The sequence below is a fragment of the Lepidothrix coronata genome, unplaced genomic scaffold, assembly GCF_001604755.1.
Source record: "Lepidothrix coronata isolate B3197 unplaced genomic scaffold, Lepidothrix_coronata-1.0 Scaffold8, whole genome shotgun sequence".
Lineage (NCBI taxonomy): Eukaryota > Metazoa > Chordata > Aves > Passeriformes > Pipridae > Lepidothrix > Lepidothrix coronata.
Window position 1 is genome coordinate 11290791 of NW_016690188.1, and position 18866 is coordinate 11309656.

Here is an 18866-nt window from a genome sequence, read left to right on the forward strand (position 1 = left end):
TTGCTCTCTTTGATGGATTTACGTTCGTACATTTACATACACACAGATTCAAATCAACCATGGGATGGAACAGTACCTGCATGTAAACATGAGACTATTCCTATATAGACACATTAAACAAGGAAACTTCACAGAACTCCCTTACTATTACAACTGAATGACCCAGAAAGAGGATTGTGCTAAACTTTGTTCATGAGTGTCAGGCTTCATTCAAGACACATGTGACAGCAACAGAGTGCACCTAGCCAGGGTTAGACCATCTTTAGACTCTTCCCTCCACATGTAACAACATTTTGACAGCAGTACAAAATGTGCTCTTCCCAGATTCCCGAGCCTATTATTGTCACTACCTCCAGCAAACAGAATGGCTGGGGTAGCAACTCATTTCAGACTTAAAGCCAGGAATCTGTTCTTGCATGTCTTGGGCATGTCATGTTGAAGTTCAGGATGAGTACAGCCTGCAGCCGCATCCCCCATATTCTGATCCTCTTTCAAACTCTTAATACAATAGGGTCTCAAATACATTGTGAGCAGAAGCAAACAACCCCCCCACATTCTATTTTGGTATGTTGAGCCTAAAGTCTATTGGCTGGGAGCTGTCATCAGACATGACCATATGTTACCCAACAGTATTACAAGTAAATCCTAATTGAGTGCAAATTGTGAAGATTAAAGTCACCTCAGATTTAGCTGTATTATGTTGAGGCAAATGTGTTTCAAAGTCCTGTTTAAAATGTTGGCAATTCTCAGCACAGAAATTAACAGGCTGTCATTACCTTGGATTTTATGAGCTGTGCTAAATGTCTGGAGTTCCTTGTTTGGAGCCCTTAGTCAGAGAATGTAAGAACAGTCCTTTGCATCTCAGGCTACAAAACACCAAAGACAATGTATTATCAACAATTTTGAAAAAGATATTAAATATTGATACAACTAAGTCACTGAAAAATTTCTTGATATAAGCTTTTCATAAATAAACGTAAAAGGTTAGATTGCTGTTCTAACTGTAGTTAAAATTAGTTTTGCATTTAAGCAATTCACTTGCAGGATAAGCCAGGACCAGTTTGTAACAGGCAATGCATTACCTTTTGGAAACAATTAACTGCTAGAAAGATCTTCCTTAATGATTGAAGTTTATTACTGTTTCATAAGAGGTCTGTGAAGTAGTAAGGAGCTGAACTCCGTCTATTGGTGCACTTTGGATGATGTACTCCATTTTAATGAGATTAAAGGTTTAATGCAGTTAAAAGATCTATTCAGTGCACCTGGATTCAACACAAGGGTTTCAGTGTGATTCACAGAGAGTCATTGCAGAGCTATGTTCATCTTGATCAATAAGAGCTTCTGACTTTTTTTCTATTCCATACAAAGACAAAATGATCAGGACACATTTCTTGCTGTTTTCAGCACTGATCATGTGCAGCATACCTGCTGAGGAAATCTTTCAGCCAACTCTAGTGCTGGACATGGCTAAAGTTCTTCTGGACAATTACTGCTATCCTGAAAACCTGGTGGGAATGAAAGAAGCCATTGAACAAGCAATCAAAAGTGGGGAGATCCTGGACATCTCAGATCCAAAATTGCTGGCCAGTGTCTTGACAGCTGGAGTGCAGGGCGCTCTGAATGACCCAAGACTGGTGATTTCCTATGAGCCATTACCACATGCAGCTCCCAAACAAGAAGCTGAGGTTTCGCCTACTCGTGAACAACTTCTGAATCTTATTGAGCATGTGATCGTGTATGACAAGCTGGATGGCAATGTTGGCTACCTGAGGATTGATTATATCATAGGACAGGAAGTTGTGCAGAAAGTTGGACCTTACCTGGTGGACAAGGTATGGAAGACACTGATAGACACCTCTGCCCTGGTGATAGATCTTCGTCACAGCACTGGGGGACAGATTTCTGGCCTCCCCTTCGTAATCTCATACTTGCATGAAGACAAGGTGCTGCATGTTGAGACTGTATACAATCGGCCCTCCAACACCACCACAGAGATATGGACACTGCCAAAGGTGTTGGGAGAGAGGTACGGCAAAGACAAGGATGTCATTGTTTTGATCAGCCGCCACACCACAGGAGTGGCTGAAGATGTGGCTTACATCCTCAAGCACATGAATAGGGCTATAACTGTTGGAGAGAAGACAGCTGGGGGCTCACTGGACATCCAGAAGCTGCGTATTGGCCCCTCCAATTTCTATATGATGGTTCCCGTGTCACGATCTGTGAGCCCTTTGAGTGGGGGTGGACAGAGCTGGGAGGTGAGTGGGGTGATGCCATGTGTGGCTACTGAAGCAGGGCAAGCCTTGCAGAAATCCTTGGACATCCTGGCAGTGCGCAGAGCAGTGCCTGGCACCCTAAGCCACCTCACAAACATATTAAAGGACTATTACAGCTTAGTGGAGCGAGTGCCACCACTGGTGCGGCACCTCATCACCTCTGACTTCTCTTCTGTGCAGTCATCAGAGGACCTGGCCACCAAACTCAACAGTGAGTTGCAGACCTTATCTGAAGACCCCCGCCTGTTAGTCCGAGTCATGATGCCAGGTGAAACTGCTGCTCCCCCAGCTGAGCAGCCAATTGCAATGGCAGCCAACTTACCTGACAATGAGCAATTGCTGCATGCCTTGGTGGATACTGTCTTCAAGGTGTCAGTGTTGCCAGGCAATGTTGGCTACATGCGCTTTGATGAATTTGCAGATGCCTCTGTGCTTGCTAAGCTGGGACCTTACATTGTCCACAAAGTGTGGGAGCCCCTTCAAAATACAGAGAACTTGATCATAGACCTACGTTACAACCCTGGAGGCCCGTCCTCCTCTGCTGTGCCTGTGCTACTCTCCTATTTCCAAGACCCTGCTGCTGGTCCTGTCCATCTCTTCACAACCTATCACAGATGCACCAACCACACACAGGAGCACAACAGCCAGGCAGAACTGCTGGGTCAATCCTATGGAGCTCAACGTGGCATCTACCTGCTCACCAGCCACCACACTGCCACAGCTGCTGAGGAGTTTGCTTACCTCATGCAGTCCCTGGGCCGTGCCACACTGATTGGTGAGATCACGGCAGGAAGCCTCTTGCACACCCGTACCTTCCCTCTGCTGCAGCCTGAGCTGGGAATAACCCGTGGCCTAACTATCACAGTTCCTGTTATCACCTTCATTGACAACCATGGGGAAAGCTGGATGGGTGGAGGAGTTGTTCCTGATGCCATAGTGTTGGCTGAGGATGCACTGGAGAAGGCTGGAGAAGTGCTAGCCTTCCACAAGAACATGGGAGTACTTTTGGAGGGTACCGGGCAACTCCTAGAGGCTCACTATGCCATCCCAGAAGTGGCTGGTAAGGCCAGTGCTATGCTCAATGCCAAACGGGCCCAAGGAGGTTATCGGTCAGCGATAGACCCTGAGACTTTGGCTTCCCAGCTTACCAGTGACTTGCAGGAGGCCTCTGGGGACCATCGGCTTCACGTCTTCCACAGCCATGTGGAACCAACACCAGAAGAACAGCTTCCCAACGTGATTCCCAGCCCTGAAGAGCTGAGCTACATCATTGAGGCACTCTTCAAAATTGAGGTATTGCCAGGAAACCTGGGTTACCTTCGCTTTGATATGATGGCTGAGGCAGAAACAGTGAAGGCCATTGGGCCCCAGCTGTTGCAGATGGTATGGAACAAGTTAGTGGACACAGATGCCATGATTATTGACATGAGGTACAACACAGGGGGCTACTCCACTGCTATCCCAATACTTTGTTCCTACTTCTTTGAGCCTGAGCCTCGGCAACACCTCTACACTATCTTTGATCGCAGCACCTCCCGCAGCACAGAGGTGTGGACTCTCCCCCAGCTCACTGGCAAGAGATATGGCTCCCTCAAGGACATCTACATCCTAACAAGCCATATGAGTGGCTCAGCAGCTGAAGCTTTCACTCGCTCTATGAAGGACCTGCACCGGGCCACAGTTATTGGTGAGCCCACAGTCGGTGGATCTCTCTCAGTGGGCATTTATCGTGTTGGTAACAGTTCCCTGTATGCCTCTATTCCCAGCCAAGTGGTGCTCAGCCCAGTCACAGGTAAAGTATGGAGTGTCTCTGGGGTGGAGCCACACATCACCATCCAGGCCAGTGAAGCCATGGCTGTAGCTCAGCACATTGCCAACCTCCGTGCCCAGGTGCCACAGACACTGCAAACTGTAGGCAAGCTTGTGGCAGATAATTATGCCTTTCTGGACATTGGGACTGTTATAGCATCTAACCTCACCAAGAATATCAACAAACACAATTATAAAAGGATTAATACAGAAGAAGAGCTGGCCAGGAAGGTGACTACCATCTTACAAGTTCTTTCTGATGATGAACACCTGAAATTACTTTACATCCCTGAACATGCCAAGGACAGCATCCCCGGAATCATGCCAAAACAGGTACAGTTTTCTTGTACCCAAGTATAGTGATGCCACCTAGAATGGGAGCACGGAGACAGATACTCTGTCTTGTTTCTATCCCATATCATAAACCCACCATGATTTACCTGTACCCAGAGGAGAAGCCAACAGCTGAGTAGGTTTCGTATGCTGAGCTGTCTCTGACACTAAGGCAAGTCAGGGTAGTAGCTTGTGATAGTAGATGATAGTTCTGAATGCATGCATTTTGGGAACAACCTTCAGGCTGTGAATCTCTTTCAACTGCTGTGTGCCACAAGCAACTATACAGGGTTTCACAGTAAGAGGGAAGATATCTCATTGTCTCTGTGATCCCTGCCCTTTCAGTGCTACCGCTTTTCAAGCTGTAATAAATGAATGCAGAAATCCACCAGTTACAAACCCAGGTTGTAATTAAGGGGAATTTGGTTGGACCAGAGTAAATGCATACACAGACTAAACATGTAGCCACATACTCTCTGACAGATTTTTCTATATAAAACTCTAGTAGCTGACATCAAGCTATACCAGAACAATTAGCAACTCCTTTGGTAGTGACAGTGGAAAGTTGTTCTGATTGTATCTCATGCTCAGTGACAGACAGTTTTCCAGTGACCTAGAAATACTTTGGAAAAAGTATCTGGGTGGAAGTTAGGTGACCTCAGGGAAAAATTGATTTTTAATAATCTACTTTTGCCCTTGCTGTGTGGTTTGCGTAACAGTCCATGCTTTGTTCTGAGCCTGAGTGTTTATACATTGGTCTGCCTTGGCAATCTTTCTTGTTCATTGTTGTGCTGAAGGGAGCTCCCAGGAGCACTTGTTAAAATTCCATCTTCAAATTAAATAGAGGGTTAGGATAACCTGATCCCTTTCTTGGATGGAGTTAGCTCCTTTCTGGCTACTGTGCTAGAATTGCTACCAGAGATGTATGTTCTCCAGGGACTCATAAAATTACTTTTTGAAGAGAATGCATTTGCCTTTGCAATGAACCTGAGTAGACCAAGTGTTAGGCAACTATTAAGTGTTTCCTGGGGGAGAAAATATGTGGACGTCCACCCTCTGAAGTTTTTGGCATGTGTGATTTAAAGTGGCCATGACCTTTGTGGTATTATCACAAACACTAAGGTCAAGGACAAAGTCTAAGCATTGAGAGGGGAGGGCACTCTTTTCAGGTTTGTTACCCAAGAGATGCTGGCTCATTCTTGCCTCTAAGCTTAAATGGAAATAATTAATTAAAGGATTTTTCCATTCCATCATTCTCTTTCTTTGCTAACTTGCTTGGGTATAGAAAACTTCACTCTAAAGGTGTTTCGAAGTTTTTGACAGAACTCCCTGCTAAATTATTATCGATGCATCAGTAGTGATACATCATAATTTCTTCCCATTCCACAACATTGGCTCATCTTTCAAATTAGTCACTGTTTTCACAGTGAAGGCTGTTAATGAATATTGTTGGCTGTTTTTACTTGTTCGGATCTTACTTACTTTATTCAGAGCTTGAACGTTGAGAATAAGATGTAGAGGACAAATATATTATTTATCACATGATGTGAAATTCTCATCCTGATAGAGCTAGTGAAGAAATGCCATTATACTATTTAATGCCTTTCTTTACCATTGTTCTTTGTCAAGAAAAATTATTGGAAGAGGGATACATCCATAAAAAGGAAATCACATAAGTGTGGATGAAAATCAGGACAAATGTGAGATTTCTTCAAGCCAAAATAATGTATAAAATCATATGTCTCTTATAGTTTCCAGATGCATAAGTATTCCCTCACAGTGCTGGAGGAAATTGAGAGGCAGAGAGACAAGAGAGCAGTGTTAAGATGTGTACAGACATTAAAGTCATTGAAGTAAAGGATTTTCCTTGAGATGGAGGTAAAAGAAAGAGCCTTGTACAGCAGGAGTACCTTAATCTCTTGTTTTGCTTTGTAAAGCTAAGATGGATGCTTTCTGTGGAGCATTTCAGGGATACCTCCGAGAGCAAATGTCTTTAGATTACAGTAAAGTTTACATGATGGCACTAATTAAATTTTTTAATTTAAAAAAAAAAAATTTGGCAGTCCTATGCACCCTCATAGTGGCTTTCTTAATCTGTGTCAGATTGATTCCTCAGAAACCTAAGAGTCAGTTTCTCTCTTGTGCTACCTATCTTCCAAACCACCCTCTCCTTGACAGGGGGATGTTACTGTTAATGACCTTGACAGTGAAGCAGATCCAACACAATTAACTGAAAGTGATGATGAATAACTGCGGGAAGGATGGGTTGGGACATAGGAGACAGACAAGTGAAATGCGTGTAGACCTTTGCATCTGCTGCACTAGAATAGCTGCTGAAGCATGATACAGGGTAGTGAATATGTCTCCTCTATGCAGCAGCAAGGTCAATGTTAGCCAGAGTTGTCAGCTGCATAAATGCCAATTTCTGAAGTCAGGCTTCCTAGAAGCAAATTTTGTATATAGTGTTTGTGGTTAAGAAAATAACATTTTGCTTTTAAGACAGAGCTCTGTAAACTTGCTGACATGCAGTTCAATTCTTATCCTACTTCTTATTCTCCTGTTTTTCTCGCTCTCCCCCCCTCCAGTCATGCCTTCCTTTCCATACTGAAAAATTTCTGTTCATGACTGTCTATCTATGGAATAATTGCTGCCTGATTTTGGCAAATGCATTATGTCAGTTTTAAGTGACAAGTCTCCCTGAGTGACTTTTGGCCCCTTCATAATGCTCAAATACTTTTAATGCAGTGTTTACATCTAATAGAATTTACATATTAATGTTTTAGATAAGCAGCTGAAAATGATGATCAGAGTAAAGGTAAAAAAGGAACTCTTTATAAAGATAAATCATTTCTGCATTTGAAGCCCTCTTTTTCCCAGATAAATAATATGTATCTATAGCAGAATATTGTAATTGCTGAAGGAAGCAATAATTACAGATGTTTCACCAGAAAGGAGTGCAGTTTGCTTATGTCTCTTCATTAATGAATGAAATCAAAATCCTCAGCCTCGAAGTGTCAAGATAGATAATTATATTGCTACATCTATTGCTGACAGGTGGGAAAAAAAAATGTTGTAGGCCCATATTACACTGATTTATATCAACATAACCACAGTAAAGTCAGTGGAACTATGCAAGTTTATGCAAGCCAGAAAAGTGTCTTAGGCTAATTCTCACTGACTCTTCACCTTTTGCAATTCTTGCTTGCTTTTTGTATTTGGTGCAGAAAAGCATATGACACTTTGTCATTCACTTTGTTCTTTTCCTGGTATCTTTCGTCTTCTGATCCTGATACTCAGTGTCAATGCAGCTTCAGTTGCAGTTACAATCCCACCACAGAGATCCGCTTGTGCTCACTTTTCTCCATTGCCATTAACATTACAGTAGATTTGGCCATTCGCTTTAAGGATTTTCAACGGATTTTGCATGAAAATCAAAATTTAACCGTGAATTGTGTTTTAAAGTTTTGCCTTCAAATGTAATCTTTCAGGGCATCGACAGGAAAATAACTGCTCACTGGCTTGCAATGAGTGTGTTACAAGCCGTGTATTGTCAGAACAGGCTTACACACTGCTGTGCAGTGCCGCCCTTTGTGGGCTGAAAGTGCAGCTTCTCACTCTGCCCTGCACTCCCTCAAGGGGGACTGATAGCCTTAAATAACTCCTTTTAATCCTTTTGCAGAGCACCATTCCAGAGGGTATCAGTTTTTGCTTGCAATAACCCACTCGTCCTAGCTGTCTTGGTGCAATGGAGGGCAGGATTAGAATTCAAAGCTACAGTTCTGGGGAAAAAATGGAGAAATGATCTCTGAAAAGAAGAATGAGGTTAAATACGAACACTTACAGGGTTATTACACAGTTTCTAGGGCTATAGTAATTGACTGCACAATTCTGGGAGGAAAACAGCTTGTTTAGAGGGAGTCCTGTAAAAATGTATATGGATCTTCAGAGTTCATAAGCTGAGCACAAGTCAAGAGCGTCAAGTTTTTGTAGTAAATAATAAACATCAAACTGGAATGAAAAAGAAGAATATAATCAGTAAGACATGAAGTCTTCTGCTACATTTAGCTCTAGAGAAAATTCATCTAGAGTATAATAAGCACAGTCTTGGGCAATGGTTTTCTGGAAAGATGTGGCTCAAATAGGGAGATACCAGAAAAGAGGAACAGGGATAAAGAGAAGACTGAATAAAAGCAATCTTGAGAAAGTTTAAAATATTTGAGTTGTTTATTCCAGAGAGAAGAAAACCGAGAGGAGACATGAAAACAGTCTTCAGATACGTAAGAGGCTGTTTTAAATATGAACAGAATAATCTGTTCCCTTGTCCATAGTAAATAGGCCAAGAAGTATTGAATTTAAACTGTAGGAAGTAGTGAACTTAGACTGTTTACACTAGATCTTAAAAACATCTTTGTAATAGTAAGGCTAGTGACGTACTAGACTGGATTGCCTGGAAATCACCCAGTAATAGGGGTGTTTTTAAGAGCAATTGAGAATCAGCTGTCAGGGATATATCTCTTCTTGCTCAGTCCTTGAGCTGGGAACCCTACTAGGAGGGATGGTTCCATTCCAGCCTGTGAGGGTACACAAGGAAACCAAATGTTATCCTAAGAAAGGCACAACCCTGCCACTCAGCCCCCACAATCTCATGGTTCTTAAACTAATCTCAGTATTAGCAATGGCACAAGGGTGTTGGCTGATAATATTTAAACATCTAACAGTTGACAGCACTAGCAACCTTAATGGAAATCAGTTACCTTACAATTGTCAGCACAAAAATAGCTATGAAAATACAGTTTCCATCTAAATAGAAAAGAGGAAAGAGAGGCATAGCTGGAAAAGTAGTTTGCCAATTGTTGGGATATGTGTCAGTCACAGAACTAGGGATGCAAATCCATACACAAGTCCAAGGGCAGCATTCTGGATCCTGAATACATGTCACATCATGTATTCCAGTAAAGCCTCTCACCTGTGGAAGGGAGTCTGCAGAATAGGACTAGAGACCCTATATAGTTAATGAAAAAACATTTTTCCTTGGGTTAAAGTGGAGTTAGCTTGGAGGTCCTTCAGTTTACAGTGTGCACCTGAGGGTTTATATGTAACATCAAGTTATTTGTATGTAAACACTGTCTGACTGAACAGCAGGATCTTACTTTCAGCTGCATCCTGTCCCAGCTTGTCCTTGTTAATCAAGGACAAACAGAGCCCTTCCTTCCAAAGAAGAGCGTGTGGTTGCTCCCGTGGTAAGCTAGACTTATCTCCTTAGGTACCAGCAGCACATGGGCCATGTACCAGTGTCATGAACCTGCAGTTTTCCAGGACAATTACTCTCTAATGGCAATTCCAGCCTCCTCACCTCTTTTGCTAAAAAATTTAGAGGCTTTCCCTGGCACCCCAAAATTACATTCTAAGTGCTTTTCAGTCTTATAGCCTTTAGAATAGATATATTTTCATACATTTTCATGCAGCCATGAAGATGAAGACCTTTCATTTAGATCCTTGCACATTTATTTAACCCCATGAGACCTGATGCTTTAAGAGCAACCTGCCCACTTTGAAATCTGTAATGAATTTTCAAGAGTTAGCAGTGCTGAAGTTCTCAGTGAACAAAGATGTGACACATTGCAATAAAAGAACAAGTAGAGAAAAAGTTTACCGGACAGAGAGGTTATTCTTAATGAACATGTTTATGGGTATGCATCTAGCAATTATTGGAGACAGAGATAAGACAACCGTGGGTTCAGTTAAAATATCATTAGGAAGTGGCTGGGAGTAACACATCAATTTTATTTGTGGATGTTACCAATGAGTGATGATTTTTTTCCTCCTGGGGGCACCAGTATCGCTGAACTAGATAGAAGCTCTGTCAGAACAATCAATGCATGCTGGATATATTTTTCAAAACTGTGATTTGTTAATCAAAGTACAGTGGGCAGGTCACGTAGCGTTGCTGTCACTGGGAAGTGGATTGGAAATGACAAACTCAGTAGTGCTGGACTAATATGTTTACAGTCCAGATACAATGGTTATTTTCACAAGGTATAGCAAGAAAGAAGAGTACAGAAAGGAGTTTGCTCTTATCATCAGATCAACAACTACTAGCCAACAGGGCTTTTAAATTAATGATTGATATTTTGGAAATTCTGGCATACAGAAGGGACTGAGTGATGAAGTGTAATATGGTGGGTAATTTCCTCCTAGGTAAAGTCTTGCACTGTTTCAAATACAGCTGCATTCACACATCTTGGAAAAACCTCCTTCTGCTGTGGCAGACCTGCTTTTGGCAGGAGCACAACTGCAGGCCAGAGCACTATATGGAGGACAGGAGATTACCTGACTCCTCTACAGTCACAGAAAGCCCAAATGCCTTCCACATTCTGTGGCATATCACAGGCTGGAAGAGCACCTTTTAGCACATGGCTCACTTCTGACTCCTTTTTCTTCTCAGTGTAAAAGTATGGATTGTCTGGGGCTGAGCTATAGCAAAGGGCAGTGGATTTAAAAGAAGGTATAAAATCATTTTCATGGCAACCCTGAGGAGAAAAGGCAAAATGGTTGAATGAAGGTCACATAAGTCATATGTATCCTAAAGTCTTATCTCCTTAAGCTGAAGGAGACAATTCCATTTTCAGATGCTGCATGCAAAACAGAAGTTTGGCAATAGTTATGTCTCAGTGCATATAGGGGTTACTAGGATAACTATTATTTGGCTACACATTGATACTAAAAAGGTGTCTGCTGTTTAAAGCAGACATTTTGTTTAGCACAAGCTAAACAAAATGAAATAAGTCACGGCCTAACACGTGAGACTCCAGGCACATGGCCACCATATAAGAGATTTAGCACATCTACTTCACGAGTATCCCAGCACATGCCCAACACATCAGGTTCCTCACTGTCACAGGAACTGGGTCATTATGAGGGGCTGGGGCCAACCTCATCTGCAGCCAGCAGCTGTTTATTAGATGAGGCTAATCAAGATTATAAAAGTCCCAGGTGACGAGTTTAGAAAGAACTCATAAAGTCAAGTGGGCTTGAGTGGCAGGCCTGGGACAGTGGCTTATGCTGAAGGCTTGTTTGATTTGAATCTTTTGAATCTTAGCAAGATTGTTCTTGTAGCCTTCTCAGCCTATCCAGTCCAAGAAAATTCCTGTATTTTTGAAAAATACACTGAGCCCTGGCATCTAGGTGCCTGATCCAGATTCTGGGCATGTTATTGGTGCACAAAAATGCATCAGCCAATGCTAACCTATGTTTATTATGAAAAAATATTATATAATCTATTATGTTTCTCAAACTTGGTCACATTCCTCACAGATGTCCCACCTGGATTAAACTTGACCCACATCATTCTTTTTATATTTTGTGCCAAGCTATCAGTGCCAGCAAATGATTTGTTTTGTTTTTCCAAACTCTTTCAGATCCCTTCTCCAGAAGTATTTGAAGATCTGATTAAAGTTTCATTCCACACGAATGTATTTGAAAACAACATCGGCTATGTGAGATTCGATATGTTTGGAGACGCTGAACTTCTAACCCAGGTGTCCGACCTACTGATAGAGCATGTTTGGAAGAAAATTGTTCACACAGATGCATTGATCATAGACATGAGGTAACTTTGAATGGCAAATAACCAAAGCTCTTTCAGAACAGCATTTTATTTGTAACAGTGAATTAGCTTTACATGGCTTACTGTCCTGTTCACAGGCTAACATTGCTGGGATTAAATGAGAAAAGGAAAACAGCCAAGGAAAACAATAACAGTCTGGAAGTATTCTAAAGATAAATTGTACCATCACTTGAGATGTTCAGAACTAAATAGGCAAACCCAGGGAATAGGTTGTAGAATGCAATCCTGGGTGTCACATGTGTTTTATTTCTCTAATTTCTTTCTAATCTAACTGTGTATGTGCCTTGTATTTTATATATATATATATATATGGCTTAAATAAATATTTTACTTCATGCAGTGGTCAAGTGATTCAACAGTTAAAAAGGCAGGCCATGTGTAAGGCTGTGTTACAACATCTAGTTTGCCTTATCTGCAGTGCTAAGTAATCCTGGGCAATCAGCTCTGTACAAAATGGCCCTTGTACACAGAGCACAAAGGTGGCTTAGAGGTGCTGTAGCACTCCTAGACCCTGCTGCACCAAGCTGCAGCCTCACAGGCCTGCTCTCATCTTAGGATTCTGTTGGACACTCCAGTGTATCAACAATGCTCCAAATCTTACAAGCCAGAAGATGGCACCCATTTGTTGCCAGCTATCAAATGAGATTAATATAAAAAATATATGTTTCCCATACAATATTTAGGTAAGTAATGCCCTTGTTTTGATCCAGAGATAATGTCTGTGAGTCCAGAATATTACAAACATCAACAAAAGAAAAGAAGGCCTTTGTAAGAACTTGGTTTTAATGGCAGAACCACTTGTGTCCATTGTCATCATGGGGCTCTTAGTATTTGATAATCTTAATACTCTTGTGGGATTTACAGAATAGGCAGGAAAAGATGAGCATAGTGATGAGAGCAGAGAGAAAGATCTCACTATGTGAGCACAGAGGAGGCAAGGCAGCAACAAACATAACACACCCACGACTGAATTTGAATTCACCAAAGGCACCACCATCTTCCAACAGACTCAAGACATGACTCAGAATTTCCTCTTTCTTTCCCCAGTTTTCTCCTATGCTAAAAATTTCAGGGCTGGGGGCAATAAAACAGCAAAGATGAAATCCTCTCAGGTACCAAAATGCGTAATTATAGCTCTTTTCTTGGGTTGCTTTGGTTTGTTTGGGATTTTTTTATATTTAATGTATTTCCAGTCCTTTAAGTGCACACAAAAGATCCAGTCCCTGAAGGCATATAAAAGAGAATCCCAAATACCTTTTAAAATTCTCCCTAAACCAATCTTATCATTTTAAGGCAAGGCTGATGATTTAAATTTTGCATGGGATTAACTGGAATGAATAATGTTTCTCATTTTACAGGTTTGCCTCCCTGGAACAGCTGGGCCAATCATGAACTTCATATTTTGAGAATTTTGATTTTGCATGGGATTAACCATAATGAATAATGTCTCTCATCTTAATAGTTCCTCTTCATGGAACAGCTGTTCCACTCATGAACTTCCTATTTTTAACCCTCACAGCCTTGACAAGAGACACTGATAAACTGAACAGCTTCCCTATTGTCACACAAGAAGTCTGTAAGAAGGAGTACTTGCACCCAAAAGTTAAGCTAAAATTCTAGCAACTGCTCAGGCATTATTACTAACTAAAGCTACTGCAGTTTCACTGTGTGCAAGGGAGTCCCAGGAAGGGCATTCTAGCACTGCTCTGCCTGCCAGTAACTCCAGCAGCTGTGGGAAACCGGACTCTGCTGTGCCGAGCTGTCTCGTTGGCTGTGCAGCAGCAGCAGAATAAAGATGTAACTTCACTCTTTGGAACAGAGGCCTTCTGGATGGTCTGTTCCTTCTCTGGAGGTGAAAAATCTTAGCTATGGACTGGACTGAACAAACTTATTTTCTAGCAGGTTTTGGCTGGAATGTCTGTGCTAGGAACTCCTAACATCACCTACAGGAAAGCACTGTATCCACCTCCTATTAGTGGGAAAAGTTCAAACATTTCTAGTGCTGTATGTGCTCTAGTATTAGTGAAAAATGACAGGCAAAAACTAATTTGATAGTCCATTGTGTGTATTCATAGCAGGGGTTCTCCAAGGACAGACTTTTCAATTAATTTAATCTTCAGAGACCGGTATGGAATTAAACTGCAACCAAAATTTTCAAATACAACTGTGCTAAATGAAGCAGCTAACAAAATCTTTGGCACAAAAAAAATGGCCTGATCTAAAACACTAGGTTTTCTCATTGTGTGTAGCAAAAAAATAAGAACACAACAGTTCCACAAACGTATATTGCTTTAATTAGTATCTACTTCTATGTATTAGGTTTTAGACATTTACTCCGTGCTGCCTATATCAGGAACAGCACAGGTTATTCATAGTAGAATAACAAGAATCTGATGTTTCTCTGCAGATTAAGAGTCTTTGCTTACTTTCTGATTTTTTCTAGGTTAAATTTAGAAAAAAATAGACCTTTAAGTTTTGTGTTTGTTTTTGAAGTCCAAGTCTCTTAGACAGGATTTTGTTTATCTGATAAATGTGCAAATGCTGATAGGGGAGAATGAATGTAAATGTGTCAAAATGTAGCCATAAGCCCTTTCAGTACTGATGTTAAGAAACAATACCTGAAAGGAGATTTACTGCCTTCCACAAATTTTCAATTGCTTCTTTAATATTTTTTTGAAAAGGTACAATATTGGAGGCTCCACTACACCCATAGCAATCCTATGCTCATATTTCTTTGATGAAGGACACCCAGTTCTCTTGGACAAAGTTTATGACAGACCCAGTGACTCAGTAAAAGAAATATGGACCCAGCCACAGCTCAAAGGTAAAATGATGATTTCTTTTTAGAGTAGCTTTTCATTTCAGATGTCTATCCTCGTGTATTTTGAAGTGAGCCATTAGACACCAAAACTCATTTGGTGAAAGGACCTGCCACAATTAGCTCAAGCCGTGCAGATAATGTAAAAAAACAAAAAATGTGCATTTTGGCCATGTCCCTCAATGCCATCTGCAAATAACAGTTTATCATTCCTAGGAAAGGTGTTATGTTACGCACAGAGGTTCGTAAACTGGTCCCCAGAAGTTTAGCCAAATACTGTGTACAGCAGTTTTGACTTGTTGCTTTTAAAAGTTGCCAAAATTAAAAATAAATCCTGTGTTGCCTAGACCTCTAGTAATGTCTCTTCCAACACTCACATAAAGTTTTGTATGTAGCTCCTCACTACTTACCTGTGTAATCCACTGTTTCAGTAGATGAAAACATCATAATATCCCAGTTTGTCCAGAGGATGCAAGAAACAAAAATACTAAATTTTGCACCTTTGAGTGAGTTTGGAGCATTTGGCAATGTGTCACACACCCCACACACACCCTGCCTCACTGTTTATAGAAGTTGAAAAATGTTGCAACATGCAGAAACAGAGCTCTGCAGTGCCCATAAACTGCAGTGCTAAGAAGCCTTAAATATAGATTTTAATTCTTTTCCCCTTTTAAGATAAGACAGTAGCAAAAAAGTCATGATGGTGTCTGCAGTTACTGGCTTGGAGCATGCTGAAATGGTTAAACTCTCACACTCTGCAAGGTCCATCTATTTTCCCAGGCAGTCAGAGGTGGGCTGTGCTAAGGATTTGATTTCTATGGACACATTCCAGTTCCCATCAAAGAGAAGAGGCAGACTCACACTAACTTCAAAGGAGCTGGATCTGGTCTAGTATTATATATATCTACTGTGAAAAGGGTCTTCTAATGGTTATTATGTCTATAGTGAAATGAAAAGACCAAAGATGGTGTGAAAACTAATTACCATGCTATTGGCCCCTCTCTTAGAGTTTAGTATGAGAATTATATCTCATACTGTAACTTATAGAACATTTTTAGACCAGTTTAGAGTAGTTTTCAAGTTATTGGGTCCCAGTCACAACACATCGGCCACTTTTTCAAAGAAACTAAACTCTGAAAAAGTATCTAGCATGTTCAGATATATTGAAAATAAGGTGCAAAAACCTTCCTGTTCCTGTCAGCTCGTTTATGTAAGAAAATGAGATAACTTGGCTTAGATCCTAATAATAAAGGGCTATTTGTTGAAGGGTTTGGGACAAAGGCCATGCAACAGCTTCTACTTACAGACTATAAAAAACCTGTGGGAAACCACTGTAATTATCATTTCATAAAATAATGGATACATAGTTGCAGGCCGAGCTCTATGAGAGCCATGTTCCTAGAGCAGGGGTGAGAGTGAAACTGAAGATGCTTCTGGATGAGCTTTGAGTATTCCTGCTGTTAGAGTGGAAAATGTCATTTTCCTCACTGGTCTATTCCACTGCTCTGATGGGATCTAGAACTCCTGTAAAAGTCAAAGCCACAGAAGAGTGGTATCTATCAGTTACTACTGTCAGTAGTATCTATCCTGGTTACTACTATCAGTAGTAACTATGAGCTGGCCTCCCAGCTGCTGGAGCTTATAGCCAGAAACTGATGGCAGAAGAGCACCACATAGGGAGACAGCCTTTTTTACAGTATAGAGGCTGGGCTAGTGTTTAAAATGTTTTAATAGTATCATATCTGCAAAGTAAATTTCCAAACTTCTTGAGTTGTTAATAGCATATAGGGAATGAAGCCTCTACATTGGCTTCTCTTTGCTCTATTTATACAAATAAATCTCTGAAAATGGATGCATTTCTGATGTTTTTTGTCCTATCTGACAGGGGAGAGGTACGGCTCTCAGAAGGGGCTAATAATCCTCACTAGTGCTGTGACGGCTGGGGCTGCTGAAGAGTTTGTGTACATAATGAAGAGACTGGGCAGAGCTCTCATCATTGGGGAACAAACCAGTGGTGACTGCCATTCCCCACAGACATATCAAGTAGATAATACCAACTTCTACATCTTCATCCCCACCTCCAGATCAGTCATCTCTGCAGACAGCACTTCTTGGGAAGGGAAAGGAGTGCCTCCTCACATAGAAACACCAGCTGAAACAGCACTCATCAAAGCAAAGGAGATGCTCAGTGCTCACCTACACAGCTCTAGATAGTCCAGTGGAGGAACATGCCCCTGGTTCTTAGGAAAAGAGAGCTATCTTCCCAAATGTAAACCCTAGAAAGAAGTGGGAACTTCATTTGAATCCCTGTGGTCAGTGATTGGGTCCCTGTACGTAGCTCAAAGTGACTCGTTTTCAACATGCTGACATTTTTCCCCGTTCTGTGGAACCCAGCTCTTTCTGTGTGTGGTGGAGATACTTGGATAATTCACTGGGATTTCTGGATTCCCCTCCTGTAGCCAAACATAAATGGTCGGTGTGTCTGGTTTTGAAGATTTAGCTAAAAATCACAGATTTTCTTTGGTACCTTAGAAAAATCCCAGCCGTCACTATGATGGCATGTGAACAACCTCAAAGGCAGAAAAGGCACCTCTTCTCCTTTGGAAATTGTGTACATTCCTATTTGTATGTCTTTAAGAATTAACATAGTTGGAAGACTGTTTTCCAAACTGCAAGAGCTAAATCAAGTCTCTTGTCTGTTTAGATGTACCAAAAATAACCATTCCCAGACTGTCAGGGTTGCCCAGACTCCCGGTATTTCAAAGGTACACGCCTGCTTCTCTCTTAGTATCTGTCAAAGGGAGGGGAGAATGAGCAAGGGAAGGGCAGTACATTGACTCTTTCACTCAGTGCTCAGATCAACCGTCTCAAGGAAAAGAATCATATGTTTTTACTTAGGCCTAAAAATAGATTGCTACATGTCCTGCCCTAAAGACAGGGGGGGAAAAAATTGAAAAAAAAAAGCTGAGAAATATTCTTTGCACCCTGCTAACAAACTACATTTTAAGTAATGGTGTATTCCAGGGCAAGTAACAGAGATAATGACATGAGCTTAAGCAATGCACAACATTCCTTGTCTTTCTTACAATTCTTAGTTGAACATCTTCTTTGTAATTCTTAGTAGTACATGTAACTCTAATCTAGATCTCAAAATTTCTCATCTCTACAGAATGCCAGCTCTAAGGTAATTAAGTCAGGGAAATGGTCCCTCAAAATTCAATTAGAGTCTATAGCAGTTACACATTGGTGTTCGCTTGCTCATTTGTAAATTCCTGCCATTTTTTTAAAAATTGTGTTAAACATCTGACTTTCAGTTTTTACAGGAAAATAATTTTAAGAACCAAGTAGACTTTCCATCTTTTTTACTACTTATTTGTCTTACCAGCTACACTCAGTGTGATCACTAACCTGGACTCTTTTGACTCATTTTCATGTTCTGATTTTTATGCACTAGCTTGTTGTTGAACTTCTCAGTGTTGTGGAAAATATTTTAATGAATTAAAACTCATACAGAATTTGGTGTAAAGTGATACATGTATGAAGAATATTAAATATTCTTAATATGGAAAAAACTGGCGTAGTCAATGAGTAAAGAATACAAATGTGTTTCTTCTAATGTCTTTTAAGCCTCTTTAATGTCTAAATGATCCAGATATACTGCTTTGTTTTCCTAAAAACAATCAGTTGCGCTGTCATGTACAAACAATATTAATTGTGAAACCAAATACTTAAAGACTTTATCCATCCATTCAAGGGCAAAAAGTTATACCAGATGGGCACAAATAGCAAAACTTTCTTCCTGTAGTAATATGATACGTACTTATGAATAATAAATACTCCTAGAAATTGGAATCCAGTTGGGAAAACAAACAATGAAGATGCGTTTGCTGGTGAGTTCATTTCAAATCAATAGTGCTGGTAGCTCACTGAAGTGATTGATTTCACTGGAAGATTAATGTGCAACCTTGAGAAATTTTATTACTTGACAAAATATTATTTATTA

The 18866-nt window shown here is 40.8% G+C and overlaps 1 protein-coding gene across 1 annotated transcript; it reads left to right on the forward strand.

Annotated features, from left to right (window-relative positions):
- The first annotated feature begins 830 nt into the window (after positions 1-830).
- On the forward strand, positions 831-18411 carry RBP3 (retinol binding protein 3). The gene is made up of 4 exons (XM_017839739.1): positions 831-4418; positions 11837-12027; positions 14727-14869; positions 16749-18411. The coding sequence occupies exons 1-4, from the start codon at positions 1374-1376 to the stop codon at positions 17075-17077; spliced, it is 3708 nt and encodes a 1235-aa protein (XP_017695228.1). The 5' UTR covers positions 831-1373; the 3' UTR covers positions 17078-18411.
- The last annotated feature ends 455 nt before the right edge of the window (positions 18412-18866 follow it).

Excerpts from the sequence above, each read along its gene's own strand:
- RBP3 (XM_017839739.1), top strand. The coding sequence starts at position 1,374 with ATGATCAGGACACATTTCTTGCTGTTTTCAGCACTGATCATGTGCAGC. Across the intron at positions 4,419-11,836 it reads CCGGAATCATGCCAAAACAG|ATCCCTTCTCCAGAAGTATT; the intron begins GTACAGTTTTCT and ends AAACTCTTTCAG. Across the intron at positions 14,870-16,748 it reads GACCCAGCCACAGCTCAAAG|GGGAGAGGTACGGCTCTCAG; the intron begins GTAAAATGATGA and ends CCTATCTGACAG.